General features: G+C 55.4%; 11 protein-coding genes and 1 pseudogene across 12 annotated transcripts; 7 read left to right on the top strand and 5 right to left on the bottom strand.

Annotated features, from left to right (window-relative positions):
* Nucleotides 1-34: 34 nt before the first annotated feature.
* On the top strand, nucleotides 35-2,111 carry CC84DRAFT_558529 (Paf1-domain-containing protein). The gene is made up of 2 exons (XM_018186692.1): nucleotides 35-700; nucleotides 749-2,111. The coding sequence occupies exons 1-2, from the start codon at nucleotides 448-450 to the stop codon at nucleotides 1,852-1,854; spliced, it is 1,359 nt and encodes a 452-aa protein (XP_018038548.1). The 5' UTR covers nucleotides 35-447; the 3' UTR covers nucleotides 1,855-2,111.
* CC84DRAFT_558160 (ubiquitin fusion degradation protein-like protein) lies at nucleotides 2,024-4,805 on the bottom strand. Its single transcript, XM_018186691.1, has one exon. The coding sequence runs from the start codon at nucleotides 4,551-4,553 to the stop codon at nucleotides 2,193-2,195; it is 2,361 nt and encodes a 786-aa protein (XP_018038547.1). The 5' UTR covers nucleotides 4,554-4,805; the 3' UTR covers nucleotides 2,024-2,192.
* A 666-nt stretch (nucleotides 4,806-5,471) lies between these two features.
* CC84DRAFT_1173713 (uncharacterized protein) lies at nucleotides 5,472-7,333 on the top strand (the record flags this gene model as incomplete). The annotated part of the gene is made up of 5 exons (XM_018180053.1): nucleotides 5,472-6,761; nucleotides 6,921-7,000; nucleotides 7,031-7,091; nucleotides 7,139-7,231; nucleotides 7,286-7,333. 5 exons carry the CDS (start codon nucleotides 5,472-5,474, stop codon nucleotides 7,331-7,333), a joined length of 1,572 nt encoding a protein of 523 aa, XP_018038546.1.
* A 536-nt stretch (nucleotides 7,334-7,869) lies between these two features.
* CC84DRAFT_1162173 (Yip1-domain-containing protein) lies at nucleotides 7,870-9,327 on the top strand. Its single transcript, XM_018177931.1, has 3 exons — nucleotides 7,870-8,613; nucleotides 8,662-8,958; nucleotides 9,011-9,327. The coding sequence occupies exons 1-3, from the start codon at nucleotides 8,148-8,150 to the stop codon at nucleotides 9,139-9,141; spliced, it is 894 nt and encodes a 297-aa protein (XP_018038545.1). The 5' UTR covers nucleotides 7,870-8,147; the 3' UTR covers nucleotides 9,142-9,327.
* Nucleotides 9,328-9,863: 536 nt separating this feature from the next.
* CC84DRAFT_t38 lies at nucleotides 9,864-10,032 on the top strand (annotated as a pseudogene). The gene has a single exon. The product of its transcript is annotated as a tRNA-OTHER (tRNA).
* Nucleotides 10,033-11,016: 984 nt separating this feature from the next.
* Nucleotides 11,017-11,286, bottom strand: CC84DRAFT_1162172 (uncharacterized protein). The gene has a single exon (XM_018177930.1). The coding sequence runs from the start codon at nucleotides 11,184-11,186 to the stop codon at nucleotides 11,028-11,030; it is 159 nt and encodes a 52-aa protein (XP_018038544.1). The 5' UTR covers nucleotides 11,187-11,286; the 3' UTR covers nucleotides 11,017-11,027.
* A 230-nt stretch (nucleotides 11,287-11,516) lies between these two features.
* On the top strand, nucleotides 11,517-12,980 carry CC84DRAFT_1162171 (uncharacterized protein). Its single transcript, XM_018177929.1, has 2 exons — nucleotides 11,517-11,697; nucleotides 11,748-12,980. The coding sequence occupies exons 1-2, from the start codon at nucleotides 11,605-11,607 to the stop codon at nucleotides 12,702-12,704; spliced, it is 1,050 nt and encodes a 349-aa protein (XP_018038543.1). The 5' UTR covers nucleotides 11,517-11,604; the 3' UTR covers nucleotides 12,705-12,980.
* Nucleotides 12,981-13,125: 145 nt separating this feature from the next.
* On the bottom strand, nucleotides 13,126-13,771 carry CC84DRAFT_1173710 (uncharacterized protein; the record flags this gene model as incomplete). Its single annotated transcript, XM_018180052.1, has 2 exons — nucleotides 13,126-13,479; nucleotides 13,541-13,771. The coding sequence occupies 2 exons, from the start codon at nucleotides 13,769-13,771 to the stop codon at nucleotides 13,126-13,128; spliced, it is 585 nt and encodes a 194-aa protein (XP_018038542.1).
* A 221-nt stretch (nucleotides 13,772-13,992) lies between these two features.
* Nucleotides 13,993-14,914, bottom strand: CC84DRAFT_1162169 (mitochondrial 54S ribosomal protein YmL23). Its single transcript, XM_018177928.1, has 2 exons — nucleotides 14,786-14,914; nucleotides 13,993-14,669 (listed from the first exon to the last, which is right to left on the bottom strand). The coding sequence occupies exons 1-2, from the start codon at nucleotides 14,804-14,806 to the stop codon at nucleotides 14,169-14,171; spliced, it is 522 nt and encodes a 173-aa protein (XP_018038541.1). The 5' UTR covers nucleotides 14,807-14,914; the 3' UTR covers nucleotides 13,993-14,168.
* A 162-nt stretch (nucleotides 14,915-15,076) lies between these two features.
* CC84DRAFT_1162168 (superoxide dismutase copper chaperone-like protein) lies at nucleotides 15,077-16,186 on the top strand. The gene is made up of 4 exons (XM_018177927.1): nucleotides 15,077-15,225; nucleotides 15,273-15,407; nucleotides 15,510-15,915; nucleotides 15,965-16,186. Exons 1-4 carry the CDS (start codon nucleotides 15,132-15,134, stop codon nucleotides 16,062-16,064), a joined length of 735 nt encoding a protein of 244 aa, XP_018038540.1. The 5' UTR covers nucleotides 15,077-15,131; the 3' UTR covers nucleotides 16,065-16,186.
* Nucleotides 16,187-16,913: 727 nt separating this feature from the next.
* On the top strand, nucleotides 16,914-19,115 carry CC84DRAFT_558077 (NADPH oxidase regulator NoxR). The gene is made up of 4 exons (XM_018186690.1): nucleotides 16,914-17,071; nucleotides 17,131-17,280; nucleotides 17,332-18,789; nucleotides 18,904-19,115. Exons 1-4 carry the CDS (start codon nucleotides 17,057-17,059, stop codon nucleotides 18,922-18,924), a joined length of 1,644 nt encoding a protein of 547 aa, XP_018038539.1. The 5' UTR covers nucleotides 16,914-17,056; the 3' UTR covers nucleotides 18,925-19,115.
* Nucleotides 19,116-20,266: 1,151 nt separating this feature from the next.
* CC84DRAFT_1162164 (uncharacterized protein) lies at nucleotides 20,267-21,286 on the bottom strand. The gene is made up of 3 exons (XM_018177926.1): nucleotides 21,103-21,286; nucleotides 20,704-20,765; nucleotides 20,267-20,647 (listed from the first exon to the last, which is right to left on the bottom strand). The coding sequence occupies exons 1-3, from the start codon at nucleotides 21,186-21,188 to the stop codon at nucleotides 20,382-20,384; spliced, it is 414 nt and encodes a 137-aa protein (XP_018038538.1). The 5' UTR covers nucleotides 21,189-21,286; the 3' UTR covers nucleotides 20,267-20,381.
* Between the last annotated feature and the right edge of the window lie 246 nt (nucleotides 21,287-21,532).

The following is a 21,532-nucleotide window of genomic DNA, read 5'->3' as shown; positions in this document are numbered from 1 at the left end:
GGTGAGATGTCATCAGAGTCTATGCCGCATCAGCTCTGTGAGCTGCATATCCATTTTTGAGATGTGCTATTGTTTGGGTCACGCTCGGAGTTGTATTAGAAAGGTCACGTTGTTAATGCCGGCTGCCAGCAGCTGTAAATATTTAATATTGGATGGATGAAGGAAGACGGATGTAAATGGGCGAGAAACATGTATATCAATACGTAATTCAAACCTCGTCCGCTCTGCGGAATACCTTACTCAATCATCCCAATCGACACTGCCCAGACGAACTTGTCTGGGCCTTTGTATGATGTGTTCTGCTTCCTAAACTCCGTCGGCAGGGGGCCCGTGCGGCGTGCGGTCTTGGCTGCTGGAAGCTTGAAGACGCGCCGCAACGCCAACTTTCTTTCAGCACTTTCGCTCGACTCTCACCGTTCTCTTCCTGATCACTCCTCCTGCAGCGACATGGCGAGACCACAGACCTACCAGCAAGACTATATTGCGCGCATACGATTCTCCAATGCGCTGCCACCGCCGCCATGTCCCCCGAAACTTCTTGATATACCCAATACAGGCCTGTCAAGCGGACAGTACACGTCGGCAGCATTCGCGTCCAGACTGGCAAGGGAACAGCCGCTAAACATCGAGGCGGATGCAGAGCTCGGCATGCCCATCGACCTGGTCGGGATTCCAGGGGTCTTCGACGGCGATGAATCTGGTATGCTGCTTTGCCTTTGCGCCGGACATTCTTACTGATAGTGTGTAGCTATCCAGGCGCTCCCTCACGCTCCAGTGCTGCACCCCGCCGACCGCGCATTGATGCGACCCCCCAATGCGCTGGGCAAGTCCACGGCGAGCGCTGCCGGTGCGTCGTTCTTGCGCCGCACTGAATACATCACATCGAGCACGGCGGGCAGCAAGTCCACATTTGAATCGAGTACCTCGTCAAACACGATGCGGCTGAAAAAGAAACGCACGCGCGTGAACGCTCGGGAAGACGACCCTATCTATATCACTCGCAACATCTTGAAGGGATTCAACCTCGCATACCCGGAAGACGCCTACACAGGTCCTGATACAACCGAGAACTTGCGGGGCGCAGAGATCAGTGTCGAGGACAAGCGCGCCTGGAAGAATCCCAAGCACCCGCGCAACGAGAAGCTGGAGCTTGTTGGTTCATACCCGTTGGTACCAGATTGGGACGCCCTTCCCGACACTGGTAGCTATGCCATGTTCAAATTTCAACACGCGCCCATCAAAGACCAGTCCAACCCTTCCGCATACGACCCACGTATCGACGTGTCTATTCTCCGCCTGGCAGGCGAGTCAGTTGACGATCGCGAGACACACATGCAAGAGCAAGAGGCCTATAAACTGGATCCGTCGGGACCTGTTCCTCTCCCCAAATTCCACTACGAATTCTTCCTGCCTACGAATCGCGAGAGGGTGGCGGGCATCAAGCGCCACTTCACAACCAACGATCCCGACTCGCCAGAGTTGGCGTTCGAGGAGACTGTCGACGATGAAGGGCGCCCTAGGAAATTCTTCAGATACGAAAACATCCGGACCTACGAGACGGCCACTCAACAGAGCAACCTCGACGACCGCTATGGCGATACTGTGGCGCTCGCGCTGCATGATCCTGACATTCACACCAATGAGAACTTGCGCGATAGCAAGCTCCAGAAGGCGGCGTATTTCTATCCCATAGGGCAGAAAACCCAGATCAGAGCGCGGAGGCCAGGGCGCATTCAGATGGTGGAGGAGTTCCCCAAGATCGATTACCTCGATGCTTCAGGTCGAGCGCCGGACGAGGAAGAGGCCAGCAAGCGCGAGGACGTACACAGGGCATATGATCCGGAGAACCTTTGAGGTACGTGGAGATATTGGTCGCGTCAGTACTTGCTGGTTTCTATTTTGGGAGACGTGGTTCACATTTCAAGCGCGGCGTTGAGGGGGGGAAATTGCATATAGGGCTACCGGATTTGGCTTCTATCTTGGGGTGAGAGCGACCTGGAGACTAAACATGGCTAGCATGTACGATACTAATCGGCACTTGGACAACTTCTAGCATCTGTGAATAGATAACATCGCCAAGCGTCCTCGGCTCTCTAGACAAGTGTGAACAACATCGATTCTATGCTCATCCGTCTTAGATTGCAAGCATGGGTATCTCTCTGTCTATGTTGAATCAACCTTGCCAACGCCATCTATATGCTTAACGACTTCTCCGTCCTCTGCGGCGCCCACCCCTTCAGCCATCCCCTCGCCTTATCTAGATCACCACCTTCCGCCTCCAATGCTGCAACACACCACTCCATCCCGTACCCCCCCTTCCCTTCCACCCCCCTCTCCGCACTCAGTATCTCCGCCAACCCTCGTCTTCGCTGACTCGCCTCGTCGGTGCAGAAATGCAGCGGCGTCGCATACCCGCGGCCATCCATGCCCTCGAGAAACGGCTTTACCATGGGAATCGCATCCTTCGTCGGGACCGCCTTGTCGACACCCGAGCTGTTCTTGCGGCCCGTACGGCAGAACTCGTTGCGGCACCAGCTCTTCCCGCAGCCCGTGAGCAGCTGGCTCAGATAGCGCCGCTCGATGCGGCGCCGCAGCGCCTTGCCCTCGGGGTCATGCAGCGAGACGTACAACGGGCCAAAGCACACGCTGCAGAGTCCGATCTCGTTGCCCGGGCCCTGGCCTTTCCGCGTGCCAGCGCGCGTGTCGCCGAGACGGTTCGCGCCGTCTTGCGTGCGGCCGCAGTTTGCATTACGACATATGCGGGGCGCAGGGCGGGACAGGCGCTCGAGGTCGTGGTGCCGGAGGTGCGTTTCCATGTCACGAAAGCGCACGATTTTGGCGCAGAGGTGGCATTCGGTTGTGCGGCCGCCGTCGGCGAGCTCGTGGGGTGTGAGGCCCGAGAGGAGGAGTTCGGGGCTCGGGGGCCCGGTTGGATCGCCTTCTTGCGGGACTTGTAGGTGACAGAAGCGGCAGAGTATGAGTTTGCCTGGGCACTCGGTGACGCGGTGGGAGGCGAGTGTTGGGATGGAGGGGAAGCCCATGTCGCAGGAAGGGCATGCTTGGGGCGTGTGGTAGAGGGCGTTGTGCTTGCTTTGTGAGAGGTGGGTGTTGCCTGTAAAAGTATCATGTGGGCAGTGCCAGTGATTCTTGAATGTTTCGGAGCGCTTCTGGAAGACCTGTCCGCAGCCTTGGGGGCATATGGTGTTGTTTCGAAGGCAAAAGTTTTCGTGGAGGAAGAGCGAGGATTTGGGGACCCATTGGAGGCAGTTTTTGCATTGGACCTCGTCTGGACGGGACTCAGTACCACTTGTGTCTTCCGATTCAGATCCTGCTTGAGGGTCGTAGATAGACGCCTTGAGCTGGAACTGTCTTGGTGTAGTTGATGGGTCGTCTGCTGGATAGGCGCGAACGGAGATGTATATTGCTTCTGCATCTTCGAGTTCCACGTTCGTTGGCTGTAGCCGGATGCGCTTGGGGTATTTACTGGATACGTCTGCGAAGACATGCTCGTCTTCTCGAGGTCGGACGCGTTGTCGGGACGAGTGAGGGCTAACGAAGAGGTCTATTTCGTCTTCTTCGTCAACACCGCTCAGTGATATCTCGAGGCCCTGAGTGCGGTCCCATGACGAGAGCTCGTAATCCACGTATTCGCCATCCAGAACCTGGCCTTCCTGCGCTTTGAATACGTCGATCTTGCCACCAGCTGAACTTCCTCCGGCAGTACCTGGTGCCTTTTGCCTCTTAGCCATGATTTTCTTCAGCGTTTCGCGTGCTTGTTCTTCGTTGAGCGCTTCGATGTCGACCTCCAGATCTGTGTCCACCACACAAATGCCATCTCCTTCCGGTTTGAAGCCATCCACAAGGAATCGAAATTCTTCTCGTCGACCCTTGGAAGCTCGTCCGCCATAGACAACCAGCACTTCGCCGTTGGTGAGCGTGGTGAAATTTGCGCGCAAGTGTTCCTCGAGAAGCGACTTCCAATCTTCTGGGTCGTAGCCTGCCTCGAGCGGTCTCAGCTTGACAAAAGAACCCTTTGGTAATTGCTTTGCATGGACGGTTATCTGTATCGGGTCGGCGCCATCCACCCCGAGCTGTTCCGCACCATGCACCATGTCGGTATCGCCATCTGGGCTGGCTTTCCTCGAAGACTGGGTGGATCCCGCCTCCAAGCCCAGCGCTTCCCGTAAGAAGCCACTCAGCAGTATTTGCCCTTCTTCTGCAGAGAACTCTCGGATGCCGGCATATACGACTCGTCCATTGCCTGGGTTTACGAGGCGAAACGTGAGCGGATGCGGTAGTTGCTGGTGCCGGTCTTGGAACTGCGCGCGTGCCTGGCGCTCAGCGGCGAAGGTATACGGATTATAAGGGTCGAAGGACGTAATGTGTGTCTGATTGGAGTCGGTGGTGATGACAGGCGCTGCTGCGAGCAGTTGTTCGAGTGCCGAGGGCGGCAGTAGGATCTTGTCGCCGGGCAACTGCGTGGCGCGGGACGAGTGGGCGATGGTTAACTGGGCGGACCAGGTCAAGTCGGGCGTCTCTGGCTCTGTCTCCATGGCCGCAGGGTGCAGGTGGAAGGATAGGGTCGTATCTAGGGCAGGGACGGACGAGCAGCCGGCGGCGGCAGAAAAATACCAATGTTAGTAAACGATGCTGCTGACAGACACGGGCTCCGTCGAGTCCGACGTCACTTCGACTCGCTTCTAGAAGGACTGCGCCCTTATCGATTAGCTCTCCCCGCAGTGCACGCGCTGGCTCGCCCAAAAGCACAGGGCCGTGCCGACGCGGTGAGCCATGGCCCATCTTGCATACATCGGCCGCTGGTCGGTGTGTGCATCGAGCGTGACTGGGCCCAGATGCACGCTGCGCGCTGCGCGCTGCGCGTTCGCAACGCGTCGGTTTGGGCGTAGTGGCGACTACGCGACCGCGGGCTTGCACCAGCGCCTACCTCGTAACGCATGGTAATTGTATTCGCTAAGAAAATGGTCGCGTAGAGCTGCCCCACGCCACCGATAGCTACCGCGCCCGCCGCTGTCGGTCGGCGTCTGAGGCCCACCGCCATGGCCGCTTCGACGGCGGGTGTTTTGGCATCATCTCCATCATGTTTCCTGCGCAGGGCCACTGAAACATTCACGGCTTTCCAGACACTTGGCTGCGCCTTAGCATTTTCAAGCAGAGCCCGGCGGCAGCGGCGACTTGCCGGTAGCCACGCGCTTGGCCCAGTCTTGGACCCTTATTCTCGGTGGATCGGCCCCGGGATGATGCGCGACAGCCCACGCTTCTACGACCAACAGCTACCCTTCACGTCTCAACAGCCCGCCGGGCATCTCCACGAGAAACTCTGCCCTGAACAGCCATCAGGCACGTGCCCACCTGGGGACACCTGTCGCAATAAAGTCTGGTGAGTTCTCTTGCTTTGCACCTACAGCATTCCCATCCATCCATCGCCTGGTCCTCGTTCCGCCGCCACTAGCATGGGTCCTCTCAACGTCGACAACTCCCATCCTCACCATCTGGCCAACCTCCTCTCCAACTCCCTTGTCCTTCGACAGACGGCTCCTTATCTGCCCGTGGCTTCGATATGCGCCCTAGCTGCAACTTGCAAAGCGCTCCACCATGTAGTGTATCAAAGTCCCGATGTCTTCCGCTACCTCGACTTGTCCACGGTCAAGTCGGCCATTGTTCCATATGCGCCGCTCGACTCCGGAGGCATCAGCTGGCGCTCCGAACGCATGGATGAGTCGCTGACCGAGGACGAATTCTACTCTGGTCCGATTCGCGGCATATTTTCCAAGCTGCAGCGGCGCCATGTTCTACGCAATGTGCAGACACTGGTGCTAGACGGTTTGAGCGTCCCTGCAGACCTCGTCCGGGAGATTATCGCCGAGGATACTATCAACGTCCGCATCCTGTCCATCCGGGAGTGCAAGCATTTGAATGAGCGCAAGCTTCAGCAGGTGTTGCGCTACGCCGTTCGACCAGGCAGGCCTGCAGGTACACCCACCACCAAGGGCATCTACTTCTTTGGCCAGCGTGAGACTATCCAAGCACAACAAAAGCAGAAGCCTACAAACAAAAAGTCTCGGTCGCCTTCGCCTAAAGGTGTCATGTCGTCGCAAGGAGCTCAAATCGGCGCAGAATGGAACCACAAATCCTCAGAAGCACTCAGCGCCGCTTTGACGCCATCCTCGGACAGATGGTACCAATGCTCTGGGCGAATGATGGCAAAGCGAGCGTCCCTCGAGTGGGCAGAAACCTTGAAAGCCTGTGAGGGTATCATCGCCTTTGACGCAGTCCTTTGCAGAGGTCCCCGTCACGATCCGGCCAGAGCTTTCGTCAGCAACAGTGACAGCGAGTCGTCAGGACTACCACACCCTGCTTCGTATCTGAGCCCCGCCGTCGCGACGGTTGCCCTGGGATCAAAGGGCTGCGAGACCTGCCATTCATGTCCGGAGAAACCAGCCGTATTCGGGCAATCGCCAAGCTCTGAGCTTCCATTGCTGAGTCCTATCCCACTTCACTCCAGCTCTCTGCGAGCAGCCCAAATACCACACACAGTCGACGGCTCCAAACCACCTCCTCTTTTTGTGCGCTGTGAAGATTGTCTGAAGGGCCGTTGGTGTGAGCGCTGTCACAAATGGTGGGATGAGGACTGTTACACCGTCTCTGCCGTTGCACAGCGCACCGAGCTGCAGCAGACCGAATTTATGGAGAACGCCGCAACCGACGGGACCGCGCACATGCTTCCCAAGCAATCCATCAAGGTACATATGGGTCTCTGCGTTAACAGCTGCCTGGTTGGCGAGATGATGGCCGGTGCAGGCAGCAACGGCATGTGGGGATGATATTACGAACAATGCAAACCTTCGGCGTGCTAGGAATGGTCCTTCCGGAGGTCGGGGTAGTTGGATTCCGGATACCAGCTCCACAGCTGGCTTGCGGGAGCTCGACTCACCTCAGCATCTAACACCACCATTGGAAACCAGACCTGGCGCGTCGAGGTGTATGTGCTCAACGGCTGTTCAAGAAATAGGCTAACAAATGGCTTGCAGATCATCGGCGTCAGGAGAGACTGCTTCGGCTGTGGCCATACTGTATGCCGTCCATCACTTGCTGAAGTGCCTTGCTGATCAGTGTTCAGTGCATTACTTGTAAGGAGCTATTCATCCGCGAATGTACCATCTGCCATAGCGAGTATTGTATAGAAGACAACGACGCGTCTTCAGCCACTAAGGTATGATTGACAAGCCTTTTCACATCTTTCGAGTATGACTAATCCTGGTACCAGTGCGACTGGTGCAACTACACATCGAGAAGGACGGTCGAGATGTACTAGGTTGGACATTGGGAGCAAACCCGCTCCGTGTACCCAAGGCGTGCATCCAGGTTTCGGCGCCAAATCATTTTTTCTTGGTCTTTTATTTTCTATACATGTGCTTAGCGGTGTTGCCGACGTGTAGGCATTGTTCTGGCGTTCTGGTGGTTTGGATGGCTTACACGTCCATGGTGTGATGGATCTACTGAACGAGCGACGGCGGAATTACAGCTTGCATACTCTACTCATAGCGTTGCTGAAATAAGATACCCCTCTCAATCCCTATCAAGATGCTTATAAACTTGTATGAGAAAGAGGCCCAGCCGACTGCATTGCGGCGGTGCAGGATAGAATGCCAAGTAGGAGATAATTTTCCAACAGAGTCTCGAGTCCCGTTGAAGTGTTGAGATACGATACTGTCGAACGTTAAAGTGCAGGGGCAATGAGTTACACACTCGCGTGTTGAGTGGACGAACCAGCATGAACAGGACAAGCTCTCGAGTGCGCAGTGTCACGTGATGCGGATTTTGCGAAGCTCAGCAATGGTGAGTTCCGAAGCGACACGAATAAACACTTGGTCGCTTTTCTACACCACTGCCTGCGTCCACCAAAACAAAGTCACGCAAGCACACTTCAAAGTCTTCCACACCTCCGCCCAATTGCATCTTTGGCGAGACTAAATTTCCGCCAACTGGCCTCTGCCTGCCCCACGTTCGCTCCTACAAGTCGCGCAGCTACGTAATACGGGGCACCCACCACCAGGCACCTGCGGCCGCATCTCTACGTGCACGCCCGCCGCACATCCTCTCACCGCGCACAAAGCAGCCCGGCCACGATGGCCCAATACGGCTACGGACAGAGCCCGCCCTACGGCCAACAAAATCCCCAAAACCTCCAGTTCTATTCGTCCTCATTCTCGAACCAGCCGGTCTCTGGACATTCCACACCTTTCCAAGCAAACTACGGAGCGCCCCAGGCGGCGGCATATCCAGCACAATATGGCGCAGGCTTCAGCGCACCGGGTGTGAGCGGGCAGATGGGCGTTGGAGCGTCTGGCCTGCGGACGGGATGGCTGGCTGCATTTGGCACTGAGGGATACGACGGGGAACCGCCGCTGCTGGAGGAGCTGGGCGTGAACTTTGGCCACATGAAGATGAAGACGCTGGCGGTGCTGAACCCATTCGGGAGGATCGACCAGCACATCATGGACGACAGTGACATTGCGGGGCCTGTACTGTTCTTCTTTATCTTCGGAACGAGTCTGCTACTGAGCGGGAAACTGCACTTTGGGTACATATACGGTATGTCGTTTTGCCAAATTGGGGACGGTTGATGCTGACGTTGAGAAGGGCTTGCGGTTCTGGGTACCATACTACTCCACACTATCCTCTCCCTTATGTCACCACCTCTCTCCGCTGCCGAGGTAGCATCGAGCCAAGACCATGGTCAGCACGGAAGCTCGCACTTCTCCTCGTCCCTAACATACCCGCGGTCCGCTTCGGTGCTGGGATACTGCCTATTGCCGCTGGTTCTGGTTGCGATCCTGGGTATTGTTGTGCCGCTGGATGGCTTCTTTGGCTATCTGCTTACGAGCTTGGCGATTGTATGGTGCTCGTACTCGTCCAGCTCTATGTTTACGATTGTTGGTAAGCGTGCAAATATCATGGGGTGGATAGCAGCAAAGCTAACATGATGTAGGACGCATGACTTCAATGAGAGGCTTGGTGGCTTATCCCATGGTTCTGTTCTATGGAAGCTTCGGTATCATGGCCATTTTCAGCTCGAGGGGTACGGGGACACTGGCGAAGGTTGCGACTCCGGCCGCGTAGGCACCAAATGACGCAGAGGATTATTTGAGGAACGATTGATGCGGAATGCGCATATGGAGGCGATATACTGCACTTCTGAGGATGATACCACGTAGCTTTTTGGAAGACTCGAGCTATATGATATACAAACTTCCAGCGCAGAACATACATACTCATAGTTGAACATCAGTTCCAAATTCTTCCAGCCTATTGCGTGTCTCTACGTAGCTCTGATGTTGAAAAACACGCACCACACCCGCAAGACCTGATGGAAATTTATGCGCATGTAATAATTCGGCGACAGCGCCAAAAGACAACCGTCATAACTTCCCGGACGTGCGAGCTTACAGGCTCTGTGTTCATTTACAAGATGCACGCATGTGTACACACAACTACTTCCCGGCGTTTCCAGTAACAGATCCATCCCACTAATGTCTGCTCCCGGCCTTTCCTTCTTCGTGTTTTGAAGTCCAAACAACCTTCCGCGCACCCCAAAGCTGCAAACAAAACACAATAACAGACGCACCGCGACTCGAACGCTTGCCGCATTCAGGTTTAGGGCACGGCAAGCAAAGGGAACATCATAGGGGAGACTGGGGTTCGGGTCCATTGTGCGCGTGCTTGTCTTGTTTTAGCATAGACGAGGTGCAAGAGGTGCTCTGTAGTTGTGTCTTGCCTTTACTCCAATCTCTCCAGTACATACACTCTATACTGGCCGCTATTTGACCAGTATCAGATCTACAGGACCTGTGGTCCAGTGGTAGGACGTCCCTGCCCTGAAACTAACCAGAAGCTACCCTGAAATTTCGCTTCCTTAGATACGTATGGGGAGGAGGATTTAGAGACGGTCTCTGCATGGTGAATGGGGCTGGGTGATGGGGAAGGCGGAGTCTTCGATTCCTCTCGCGTCCATGTTTTTGTCACGGTGCTGGCGTATCAACTCAATGCGTCACATATTTCCCTTCGTGCACAGGATCAACTTTTTACCGTGCCTACTCCGTTCGACACCTGAGTAGCTTTAGCTGCTATTTACTCACACGACACGGTATTTCTTAAGCGGTATTTTTACCGTTGCCTCAAGTTTACTGCTATCAAACTATTGAGCGGACGCGTGGTCTAGCGGTAAGACATCTCCCGCTTGAAACCCACCAGTGTACCCTATTCGATTATGTCGCTAAAGGGGTTTGCAACAAGCGATGCAAATGCATCGCCTCTGTTTCAGCTGGGGCTAGTTGATAGGGAAGATGGGCTTTCGAATCCTCTCGCGTCTATCTTTTAGTGTCAGAACAAGTTCACCTTTCTGCCTGTCTTTGCACTTGAATCCTACCGTGCGGCACGTTCCGTAGATTCAGTTCTTGCACTAGTTCTTTATTAGGCGTTTGTCAGTCAAGACCTATTTGGTAAAACGCTCACCTTGATACATATAACATACTAGAGCTGTTTTCCATCAAACTGTCTGAAGGACGTGTGGTCTAGTGGCAAGATGCCCTTGCCTACAGACCCGCCAGCGTCTCCCCTCTCTCACATAGAAGGCTGAAGCGGAGTAGACTTTCGCCCCAAAAAGCAAAGAAGGTCAAAGTGGACTAGGCCACGCAGAGCACTAGTGCCACAATGCTGCCCTCTGTCTCGACGACAAAAAATCCTGGTACTTCGATGGGGATATCGTCCCGCAGTACCCAAGCCCTACGCACCTACAAGTCTCCATGATCAAGCCTTGATCGCAGGGTCTCGAACTCGCTCTATACCTGTCGCCAGCCCACCTGTCAGAAACATGAACGTCTGAAACGACTGTAGACCATGGCTACCTAGCGTTCGTGAACATGTCAATACCGATGGACCCGTATCCCATTTTACCGCGTCACTGCCTGGTTATTGGCGAGCTTCTAGATTGGGCAAAGTGGATTCTGTCACCCCACCCCACCTGCGACACTCTGAGCATAGCGTTCCGGGCGACGGTGCAGCTTGAGGATCACAGTACGGCGCGCAGGGAACGGGAGCCGGACATGATGAGGCGGGAACAGCTCAGAATGGAACAAAATGCGGAGGAGGAGAACAGGTAAACGCATTTTCAGTCCACCCCCGCCTGAACATGGGAACTGAAATGGAGGAGTACAGGTGGAGGTGAATCAGGAGTAGCCAGAACTCTTTTCATATACGTATTCGGGAACCACTATTATTCTTAGTAGCCTTAATGACTGAATGATGGCAAGACGTTTGTGTAAAACAGTGAGTTGACACTGGACCCTCTGTCAAGTAGGTGGTTATGAGGGCTGCCTTCCTCAATGGAGGTAGAAGCGGGCAACGCAGCGCAGCCAATCAACGCAGAGCAGGTTCCGATTATGACCGTCATTGACAAGGCCGTGCGTCGAACAACCCAAAAAGTTTCTCCTCCGACAATCTCCGCAACGCCTCCCCATCGCTGCTTATATAGCGAATTTGGTCTTCTCTGATACCCTAATTCTTCTTTAATATTACAACTTCATCATGGGCTGGTTCTGGGCTGATACGACGCCGACGGCACCCGTCGCACGCGTTGCGCCACACCCTATGCCGCGAGGAGGCAACGCGGAACCTCCAGTATGTTAACGACCAGGAGTAGAGTTTAAAAATGCCTAATCATGATACAGCCAACATGCCCTATGCACAACAAAATGGCCCCGCCATCGGACAAGGCCGCGCCTCCCTCCACGCCCCAGGGCGCGTGCCCCTACGTCCCTCCCGAGAAGCCCTCGAATGCGCCCGCATCCACGTCGACCGAGCCACCGCAGAAGACCGGTCTCCTCTCCCGTTTGAATCCTCTCAACAACATGTTCTTCTCCCTCGAGAACGAGCGCGCCGAAAACCAAACCCAAGATCTGCCCCTATCACGCGAACAGTCGACGATACCAAAGGCCGACGGCTCGCTCTGGGAGTACCCCTCGCCGCAGCAGATGTACAACGCGATGCTGCGGAAGGGCTACACCGACACACCCATCGATGCCGTCGAATCCATGGTCTCGGTGCACAACTTCCTCAACGAGGGCGCATGGGCAGAAATCATGGGCTGGGAACGGCGCTTCTCGCGCGGCATCGTCGAAGGCTACCGCATCTGCAAGCGCGGCGAAGAGAACGCAAACAAGATGCTCGGCACGGCGGAAGACCCCTTCGACACCACCACCTGGGACGACAAGTCGGTGCAGCCCCCGAAGCTGCTCCGCTTCACCGGCCGCCCGACCGAACTCACGCCCAAGGCGCAGATGCTCCAATGGGCTGCGTGGGGCTGGCCCGGCAAGTTTGCGTCGCCACCGCCCTTCGATCGCCACGACTGGTTCGTCGAGCGCTGCAATGAGAAGGGCTGCGAGGAGGTGCGTTACGTGATCGATTACTACGAGGGCGAGCCGGAGCCGACGGGCGAGCCCGTCTTCTTCCTCGATATTCGACCAGCCATTGATGGCCCGAGAAGTGCAGCAGAGCGGCTAGTAAGATGGGGCACAGACACGTGGTGGACGGCCACCGGAGGGGTTGTGAGAGAAGTACGGAAGGCGGAGGCTGCGAGGAAGAAGCAGGAAGAGGAGCTTGCTGCGAAGAGCAGGTCGTACAACTGATTTTGTGGAGGACTGGCTTCATATTCGGCAGGAGGGAATATATGAATGGGATAATCACGGGTTGCGTTTACGGCGTCATGAACCACGGCTGGATTGTAAGATATGGATTTCTGCTTGGCTTGCGATATTTCTTCTTCATTTTTGTATATTTTCCCTATGGTTACCACGATGTTCTACCTACGCAGAGGAAGCGATCAACTGGGCCCTCCGCTCTCATGTTCAATGCTTTTACTGGCTTACAGCCTGACTATTCACATAAGTGATTCAATATTCTAGTAATTGATTCCAGCTTTATCTTTCATCAATACCCGACGTCGTCTCGATGTCAACATAGCTGCTCACCACCATTGCACGCGTAAGTAAAAAAGTGTCCAGGTGTCGAAGGTTTAGTCGTGCACCTCGCAAGCCATCTATTCTTCCTTTAGCAAAGGTAGAACCGCACATCGCCCGCCTGATCGCAACTCTTTGCCTGAGCCCCTTCGCTGCCACCCGACCCATCGCCATCACGACCGTCGCCAGCAGTGAACACTATCGGCGCACATCCACTCCCCTCAACCTCTAACATCCCTGCTACACCCCCAAACCCGTCCGCCTCGGAGGCTCCAAGACCATACACAATTCCGCCTACACTATCCACCTGATACCTCACCTCATACATCCGCCTCTCAAGTCGGGCAGGCCCTCCACCCTCACCCACACCCTCACCTTCACCCTCCTCTCCCCGCGTCAGCGCAATACTAACACCGCACTCATCCCTCCCCGACTCGTGCCCAAACTGCTCTCCATGGTTACAGATTAGCGCTAAAGTGATGCAAGGGGGATGATGAAGCACTCACCCAAATAGCCGTGTGTGGAGAGATGTGCGCGGTGCCGCCTGCGCCGTTGCACCAAGATTGGAGGGCGTGGATAGGAAAGACGCAGTTGTTCTCGACGTAGGCGTTGATTGTGGTGGTGTTTGTGCGCGTGGGGAAGCTGGAGGTTGGGAGGGCGGATGTGGGAGGGATGGGTAGGAGCAAGGAGGAGAGGCAAAGTATTAAAAAGCAAGGTGGTTTAGTGAAGAGCAACATAGTAGTGGGTGCTTGAGTGGAACTGGTCAGTGTTCCGTGGCAGAAGTATACCTTGGGAGGGACGGACGCGGGGACATTCCGGCGCCTGCGTGTCACGCAAGGTTGTGTTAAAGGGCCAAACCAGCGAGATGAGCAGAACAAATGGGTGTTTAGGCGCAATGTATGGACACAGTTGATCCACAATGTGTTCTGGAATGGCGACGGTTTAGCATGATACCTAGGGCGGATGTAGAACGCCTGCGTAACTATTCTTAAGGTTGTTTTTTCTCTGGTCTGCTACATAATACAGCCCCATATGATACAAGAAGATACCCGAGCGTTGTCTGAACTCCTTATGCCATGCAATCCCGCATATCCAAACACGTACTCTATACACCACCGCTTTTCCCTTGCTCCACTATGATGATGGTGCTACCTTATCCTCCTTCGCAGCCTTCAAAGTCTCTTTCACCTGCGCAAAGTCTATTATCCCCTGCCCGCCCCCATTGCTCACTTTCAGAAAGTTTTGCTTGTACGGGTTGCCCTCCCCCTCAAACGTCTTCAGCCTCTCTAGCCTGCCTTTCCGTAACCGGTTCTTGGGCAGCATGCCGCTGACCGCCCGTCTCAGCACCTCGCCGCCTCCCCACTTCGCCGCCAGATTCTCCAAGCTGATCTCCTGCAGGCTGCCCGGCCGCGTGGTGTGCGTGCGGTATAGCTTCTGTGCGCGCTTTTTGCCCGTGACGTGAATGTGCTCACAGTTGGTTGCGACGACATAGTCGCCGCAGTCGGTGGAGGGGTCGAAGATGGGTTTGTGCTTGCCCATGAGGGTGACGGCTATGCTGGAGGCGAGGCGGCCGAGGGCGCGTTCGTCGCTGGCGACATCAACGTGGTGCCATGCGCGGGCGTAGGCAAGGCGCGTCTAACAAGTGTGTTAGTGGATAGACAGGTGGCGAGCGCAGATGTACGCCGGTGCAGCTCGTAACCGTCGCAGTCATGATTGTGTATAGGGATGCGGAGGCCCGATGGGCGACGTACTTTGCCTACGACTTGTGACATGGTGGCCGGCGGTCAATGTCTCTTTGATTTGGTATGGAGACGTCCTGGAGCTGTTCGCGCTATGCGTGTCGTCCCTGCAGGCTCCAGGTAGTGTGGTGGGTGGATGCGGCGGCTGGATGCTGTTCATGAGGTTGCTTGGCAATTAATTTCTGGAGACGGTGTCACGTGCGCCCTCATCGGCGCTTTGTATGGTCCCGCCCGAGTCCCGCCCGATGTCGTTCGATTTCAAAGCGAGGTAAAGATGAAGACGTGATTCTGAGACCCAACACAGCAGCTCGGATCACGGTTTCGTCACACTCCAATTTACTTCTGCAAGATATCAAAAATGACGATCCCAACCTTTGAAACGACCTTCGCGGTGCCGATGACGTGTGAAGCCTGCATCAAAGACATCGAAGGCTCCCTGCATCAAATTAATGGTACGGTGACCCGGCAAGGGTCCTGGATAGCTCGTTGACAAGAGCAGGAATTAAAAAGGTCACCGCCAGTCTCCAGGACCAACTAGTATCCATCGAAGGCAACGCAGCTCCCTCAGCTATCGTAGAGGCGATACAAAGCACAGGCCGCGATGCTATCTTACGGGGAAGTGGCAAGTCAAATAGTATGTCTCTCCCGACAGCACTGCGTCGAGCAATTTGTTGCTGTCCCAATAGACTTCTCTTGGCTTCGACATCGTTGTATGGTGTTAATTGAAGATCTACAGGCGCTGCTGTATGCATACTAGAGACGTTCGCGCCAAACGTGGAGAACAAGGTGCGGGGACTGGTGCGCATGGTCCAAGTTGCGCCCACTATCACAATCATCGACCTCAGCATTCGAGGACTGTCCGCTGGAACCTACCATGCCTCCATCCGAGAGGCCGGAGACATCTCGGACGGGCCTGAATCTACTGGTCCCATCTGGGAGGCGGCCAAGGCGAAGCTGGACGGCACTCCATGCCGCGGCGTGTTTGGAACTGTCGAAGTGAGCAAAGGTGGCGTAGGTACCGTGTTTCTGGACAAGCCAATCCAGATCTGGGAGATGATCGGACGCAGCATCGTCGTAGCGAGACAGCAGGACGGCGCCTTTGATAAGAATGACCCGGACACCCTTGTGGGAGTCATTGCTCGGTAAGCGTGCCTTGTCCTGTCTGATTGACAGATTACTGACGTGTGCCAGGAGTGCGGGTGTCTGGGAGAACGACAAAACGGTATGTTCATGTTCCGGGAAGACCGTGTGGCAGGAACGCAAGGACGAAGTCGGTAGGGGCATGCTATGAGAAGGCGGGATAGTGGAGAGCTCGTAGATCGGTCCTGGCACCTTGTCTCCAAGGCTCATATAGACGTCAATCACTCGTTTCACTGCCAGATCTGGCGACCGTGAAGCGAGGCTTGCACCTTGAATTCCAGGCCGAAACGCTGCCTACGTGACACGGAACAAGATGGCAGTGGTTTCTCGAGCCTCAGCATCATGCGTTCATGCCTGAGCTCTGGGCAGTCCGATGGCGTAGGTTTGTTGTCACGTGGCTGTCTCAAAGCAAGATGGCCATGTAACAGACCTCAAACGCGGTTCCTCGTCGCCTCTGGAGAAGACTGCGCGGAGTCCGGTGGGCTGCCACGCCACGCTCTCGATAGCAGAGGCGCCCTAGATGGCATTACGATAGCGGCTGGGCGCCGGCGGTATCGCAGAGTCGCCTGGCGGTGGTGTCATGCTCGAATGGGTTGGGACGAAGTGTCGCGGCCGTCCTCGAAGCGCTGTGGAGGCTGGGGTCAAGCGCTCGACCAGCCAATCACGGCTGCCAATGCATCTGGCTTGGCTTCGACATCTCAGACGCGCTGTTCCTCAGATTTGGTCTCCCCACTTGCGCCAGTCTCCAGCCGCCCGCCGGATCCTCCCTGTGCCCTGTCCCCTTGCCGTGCAGCCCTCAAAGCCCCCCTCCTCCCACAAACTCTGCATTCCTCCCTCGAGAGCCGCATCACCGTAGTCACTCTTTTGGCCCGCTCCCCGCAACCCACGACGACGAATCGACCCAACACCAGCAATAGCCGAGGCAGCGAACACACAATCGATAACACGTTCACTACGCCGCGCTCATTCGAAAGGCCCAGGTGGCTGCGCCGTGATCTGACGAGAAGCGAGAGGAGGATTTCGACTAGTCGCGCACCAGACGAAACGAGGGAGCGCTCTCTACCAGCCGTGGAGCGGTAGGCAAGAGCGAAGGACGAGGCTTGACGACACCATACTGCCGGGTAACTAACTAGTAATTTCGTCATGTCTCTGAAGCAGGTATGCACTGTGCCGCTGTTCCAATCCTCTGGAATGTCACCGCTAACACCGCGGGGTAGGAAATCGAGACTTGGGTGGCAGCCCTAGGTGCCTACGACAACAACGAGTTTGACGAGGCCCTGAAGACTTTCGATCAGATCTCGGACACGTCCAAGATTCTGTTCAACTGCGGTGTTATTCATGCGACGCTCGGCGAGCATGAGAAGGCGGTAAGTGCCAGCAGACGTTCGCAACCAAGGCACGTGCTCATGTTGATGTAGGTCGATTGCTACCAGCGCGCTGTGCGGCTGGACCAGTACCTCGCCGTTGCATACTTCCAGCAGGGTGTCTCCAATTTCCTTATGGGTGACTTTGAGGAAGCGCTTGCAAACTTCAATGACACACTATTGTATCTCCGCGGCAACAACAACATCGACTACGAGCAATTGGGCTTGAAGTTCAAGCTGTACTCGTGCGAGGTCCTCTTCAACCGTGGTCTCTGCTACATCTACCTCCAGCAGAAGGATGCCGGTATGCAGGATTTGTCTTTCGCCGCCAAAGAGAAGGTGGTACCCGACCACGACGTGATAGACGAGGCTATCCGAGAGGAGGCAGAAGGCTACACAGTCTTCTCGATCCCCGTCGGCATTGTCTACCGCCCCAATGACGCAAAGGTCAAGAACTTGAAGACGAAAGACTACCTGGGAAAAGCCCGTCTCGTTGCTGCTTCTGACCGACAAAACGCTTTCACTGGATTCGCTGGGTCTGAGATTAAGAAGTTGGCCAACGCGGCCAAGGACGATCGACCCGAAGAGAAGCTGTCATTCGCCGCAACAAACCTCGTTAAGCCGGAGCTCCAGAGCAGAGCACGACAGCAGTCTGAGCCACCGATGAACCGTAACATGTTCCCTCCGACCCCGCCACCCGAGTCGGACAACCGTCGATCTAAAGAGAAGGCTGATCCAAATGCGCCAATGTCCCGTGCTCAATCTGTTCGTGGTGGTGGCCCCAAGCCGCAGCCTCTGAACCTCGGACGTGCTGCCTTCGACCGCAGAGATGATCGCCGGGACGACCGTCAGGATGACCGTCGTGATGACCGCGATCCACCACAACAGCGGAGAGGTACTCAACGGTCTGCTTCTGAGCGTCCTGCGCCTAGTCGACAAGAGTCAACGCGGAACCGTGACATGGGACGCGATCCCCGCGAGCGAGACATGGGCGGCAGGCGTTCCCGAGAGCCTCCTCGTCGCCGTGGGTCTGAAGACGAGGATGATTACGCTGACGATGTCTATGACATGTACCAATCGCGCGGAAGTCGCAGTGGCTACGGACGCGGATCTAAACAGAGACGTCCTGCTTACATCGACGAAGAAGATGAGGATGATTACGACGGCAGTGACGTTGATGATGCTGACTTTGAGATGGTATCCCGCTCGAAGACTAGGAGACGTTCGCCTGTTCGCTCCAACACTTCCGCAGGCCGCAGTGGCACTGGCGGTAAGATCAGGGTCAAGTGCCACGCGGGCGACACGCGCTACGTATTTGTCACCCCGAATTCATCCATGCGAGACTTTGTCCAGTCCATCCGCGAGAAGTTCGGTATCCGCCAGAACTTCAAGGTCGAGATCAAGGACGACGGCGATATGATCACCATGGCAGACGAGGACGACCTGGACATGGCGATTCAGAACGCCAAGAGCATGGCCCGCAAGGAGGGCTCTGATACACCCAAGATGGAGGTATGGCTCACCATTATTCCCCCACAGAGCATAATTCCTGCCCCTCTCACCCCTTCTATCTCGGTCTCCCAATACTAGTTGATCGAGCAGGGGCTAATCAGTGTTGCAATCTAGGTTTGGATACGAGAAGTATAAATTTGAGATACCCGCGCCTTCATCCCCCACGAGGACCGCACCGTTTTTCTTTCACCATCTACATAGGACATCTCACGATATCTTGCGTACCTACGTCTACTCTTACCCACGCCCGCTTTGATGTAATGTCGATATGTTGTTTATCAGCGAGCATCTATTCCCATTTTATACATAGCCTTGCGAGCATGGAGAGCTTTTTCCCTACTCCTTATTTTCACAGCCGGACTGTTGAGTGTCCGCATTAGACATATATTTATCCCTGTCTCTCTACAAGAATAGAAAGACGTAATTATACGAACCAAACATACCTTTCACGCCCTGACATACCTACCTTGCTGTGCATTTAGCCACGGAACGTGACATTCACACCTTCCCCAGCAATTCACCAGACTGCCCTGATACGCCACGCACTTAAGCACGACCCCAGAGCGCATTGCGCCCGCCCATCACACTGAATAGGCGGCTCATCTCGCACTCAGCACACCGCATCCTTCCAGAACGGTTGCAGCCGTCCATGCATGCGTGCATGGGTCTACAGGCAGACGCACCACGCGAGTATCAGACCACTTTGTTTTCGGCATTTCTTCGCCGCTCAAACGCGTCCTGCTTATCACGGTACGGCACGAGGTGTCAGGATCCGGCGTGTCGAAACCGACTGCATGCACACATCATACAAGCGCTGCAATAGCCTCCTTCCGTCTGGCGGGAAGTATGAGTTTCAGGTTAGGGAGGGTGTGGTTTGGGCGGGAGCAAGGAGCTGGAGCTTGGTGAGAGGATACGGTGCACGGGGCATTGAGGGGAGGGCGCTGGGCTGGGCAGGTCGAAGCATCTGTCAGGATTGATGTAGGGCTTGGTGAGGCTTGGGGGTGTTTGAGGGTGGGTAGCATGGGGAACGGTTCGCGTTTCAGATGTACGGTGAGCCTGGGCAAGTGATGTCACGGTGCCGGAGCTGGCCGTGCGAAGCGAAAGCCAGAGAACATTTAGAATATTAGTGATGGTGAGCGCGCGGTAGGTGATTCCTTGGGTGTGGAGCCGTACTGTGTTGACACGCTCGCGATAGGTTGGGTTGTGGATCATGGCTACCCGCGAGACTGACGATTTTCCTTCTTAGTGTTGGCAATTACAGACGCCTCGAATATTCAAGTCTCAACTCTTCTCTGCTGTGCTGGTGTTTGCGCGACCGGTTCCGATGTTGCTGTTCCAATCAAGCTGTTGGTGGGTCGCGATTGTCCAATGGAATTTGGACGACCACAACATCAGATGGCAGGCGCGCACGACGCACTTGCCAACTATGCTCCCATTTCAAGCACTTCATCGTATACAAAGGTTAAAAGCATGTGTTTATCAGGCTGCTTTCAACAATGATCATACCATTGTCTACGATAGTTCTCGCGACCTCCTATCCATACCACCGCCACATCATACCCCAGATCCTGACTTGTGCCATTGACCAAAAGCTAAGCCTCTTCATCATCATCATCATCATCGTCGTCGTCGGCGGCAACAACGGGCACAGCCTCCTTGTCCTTGGGGTCTGTGGTCTTGACCTTGCGGTCCTTCTCGGCACCCGGAGCCTTCTTGACATCGGCATCTTCATTGCCATCGTCGTCGTTCTCAGGCTCAGGGACGGCCTCGTCGTCATCGTCGTCGTCTTCGGGTTCCTCTTCTTCGTCATCCTCGTCATCGTCTTTCTTGCGAGTCTGGCGCGCCTTCTTCTTCGGCGCTATCACATGGTGTCAGTGCAAGATAAGCACAGAGCATAGCACCCGGATCACTTACGGGGAGCCTCTTCGTCAGAAGCATCCTCGTCGTCAAAGGCGGAGCCATCCGACTCTTCATATCTACGGGCATCGAGGTCAGCCTTGCGCCGAGCAGCTGCATATCAAATGGCGCAAACGAGATGTGAGCGGAAACAATGAGACGAAACGGATCCCTGCAGTTCAGCGACCCAGTAGATGGGACTACACAAGAGGAGGCACACCTTTATCGAGCGTGGTTAGGACCCGCTCGGCTGACAGCCCGTTCGCAGACAGATGCGCCGCAACAACGAAGCTTGATGGACGGAAACAAAGACATCAATGCAAAAGCACGACAAAAGGCGACTGCAATGAACGCGTTTCCAGGCGTCTGCGATGGTGTGGTGCGATGGGATATGACGTCAAGAATGCGTTCACTTACTCCTCTTCCTCGTCAGACTCGTCACTAGGGAGAGCCTGGAGCTCTTCCTCCTCCTCGGCCTCTTGCTTTCTCTTGCGGGTGGACATTGTGCTAGGTGGGATGAATGGTTGATGGGATGGATTGGAGATGATGGGGTGAGGTTGGGCTAGAGGTGGACTTCGGGAGGAGGTGAGGTGGGGACCGGTTGAGCGACATCTGGGACCCAGCCACCTCGCAGGCCAGAGCAAGGGGACGCTCGCGAGCTAATTCGAGGTCATGCAGCCAGCCAATGGGCGTTGCGGAGAGGTGACGTTAGCCATCACCTGCATCTGGCGCAAGCTGCAGGAACAGGCGAAGGCCATGGAATGCGCGCGGGCACTCGTGCTGATGCGCTGAGCGAGAGTTTGATAGAGATCGGCTGGCTGGTTCTTCAGAGAGCACAGTTGGAAGC

Source organism: Paraphaeosphaeria sporulosa (assembly GCF_001642045.1).
Source record: "Paraphaeosphaeria sporulosa strain AP3s5-JAC2a unplaced genomic scaffold CC84scaffold_3, whole genome shotgun sequence".
In the NCBI taxonomy this organism is placed as follows: Eukaryota; Fungi; Ascomycota; class Dothideomycetes; order Pleosporales; family Didymosphaeriaceae; genus Paraphaeosphaeria; species Paraphaeosphaeria sporulosa.
The sequence above is the reverse complement of the archived record's forward strand: the minus strand, read 5'-3'. Positions and strand labels throughout refer to the sequence as shown.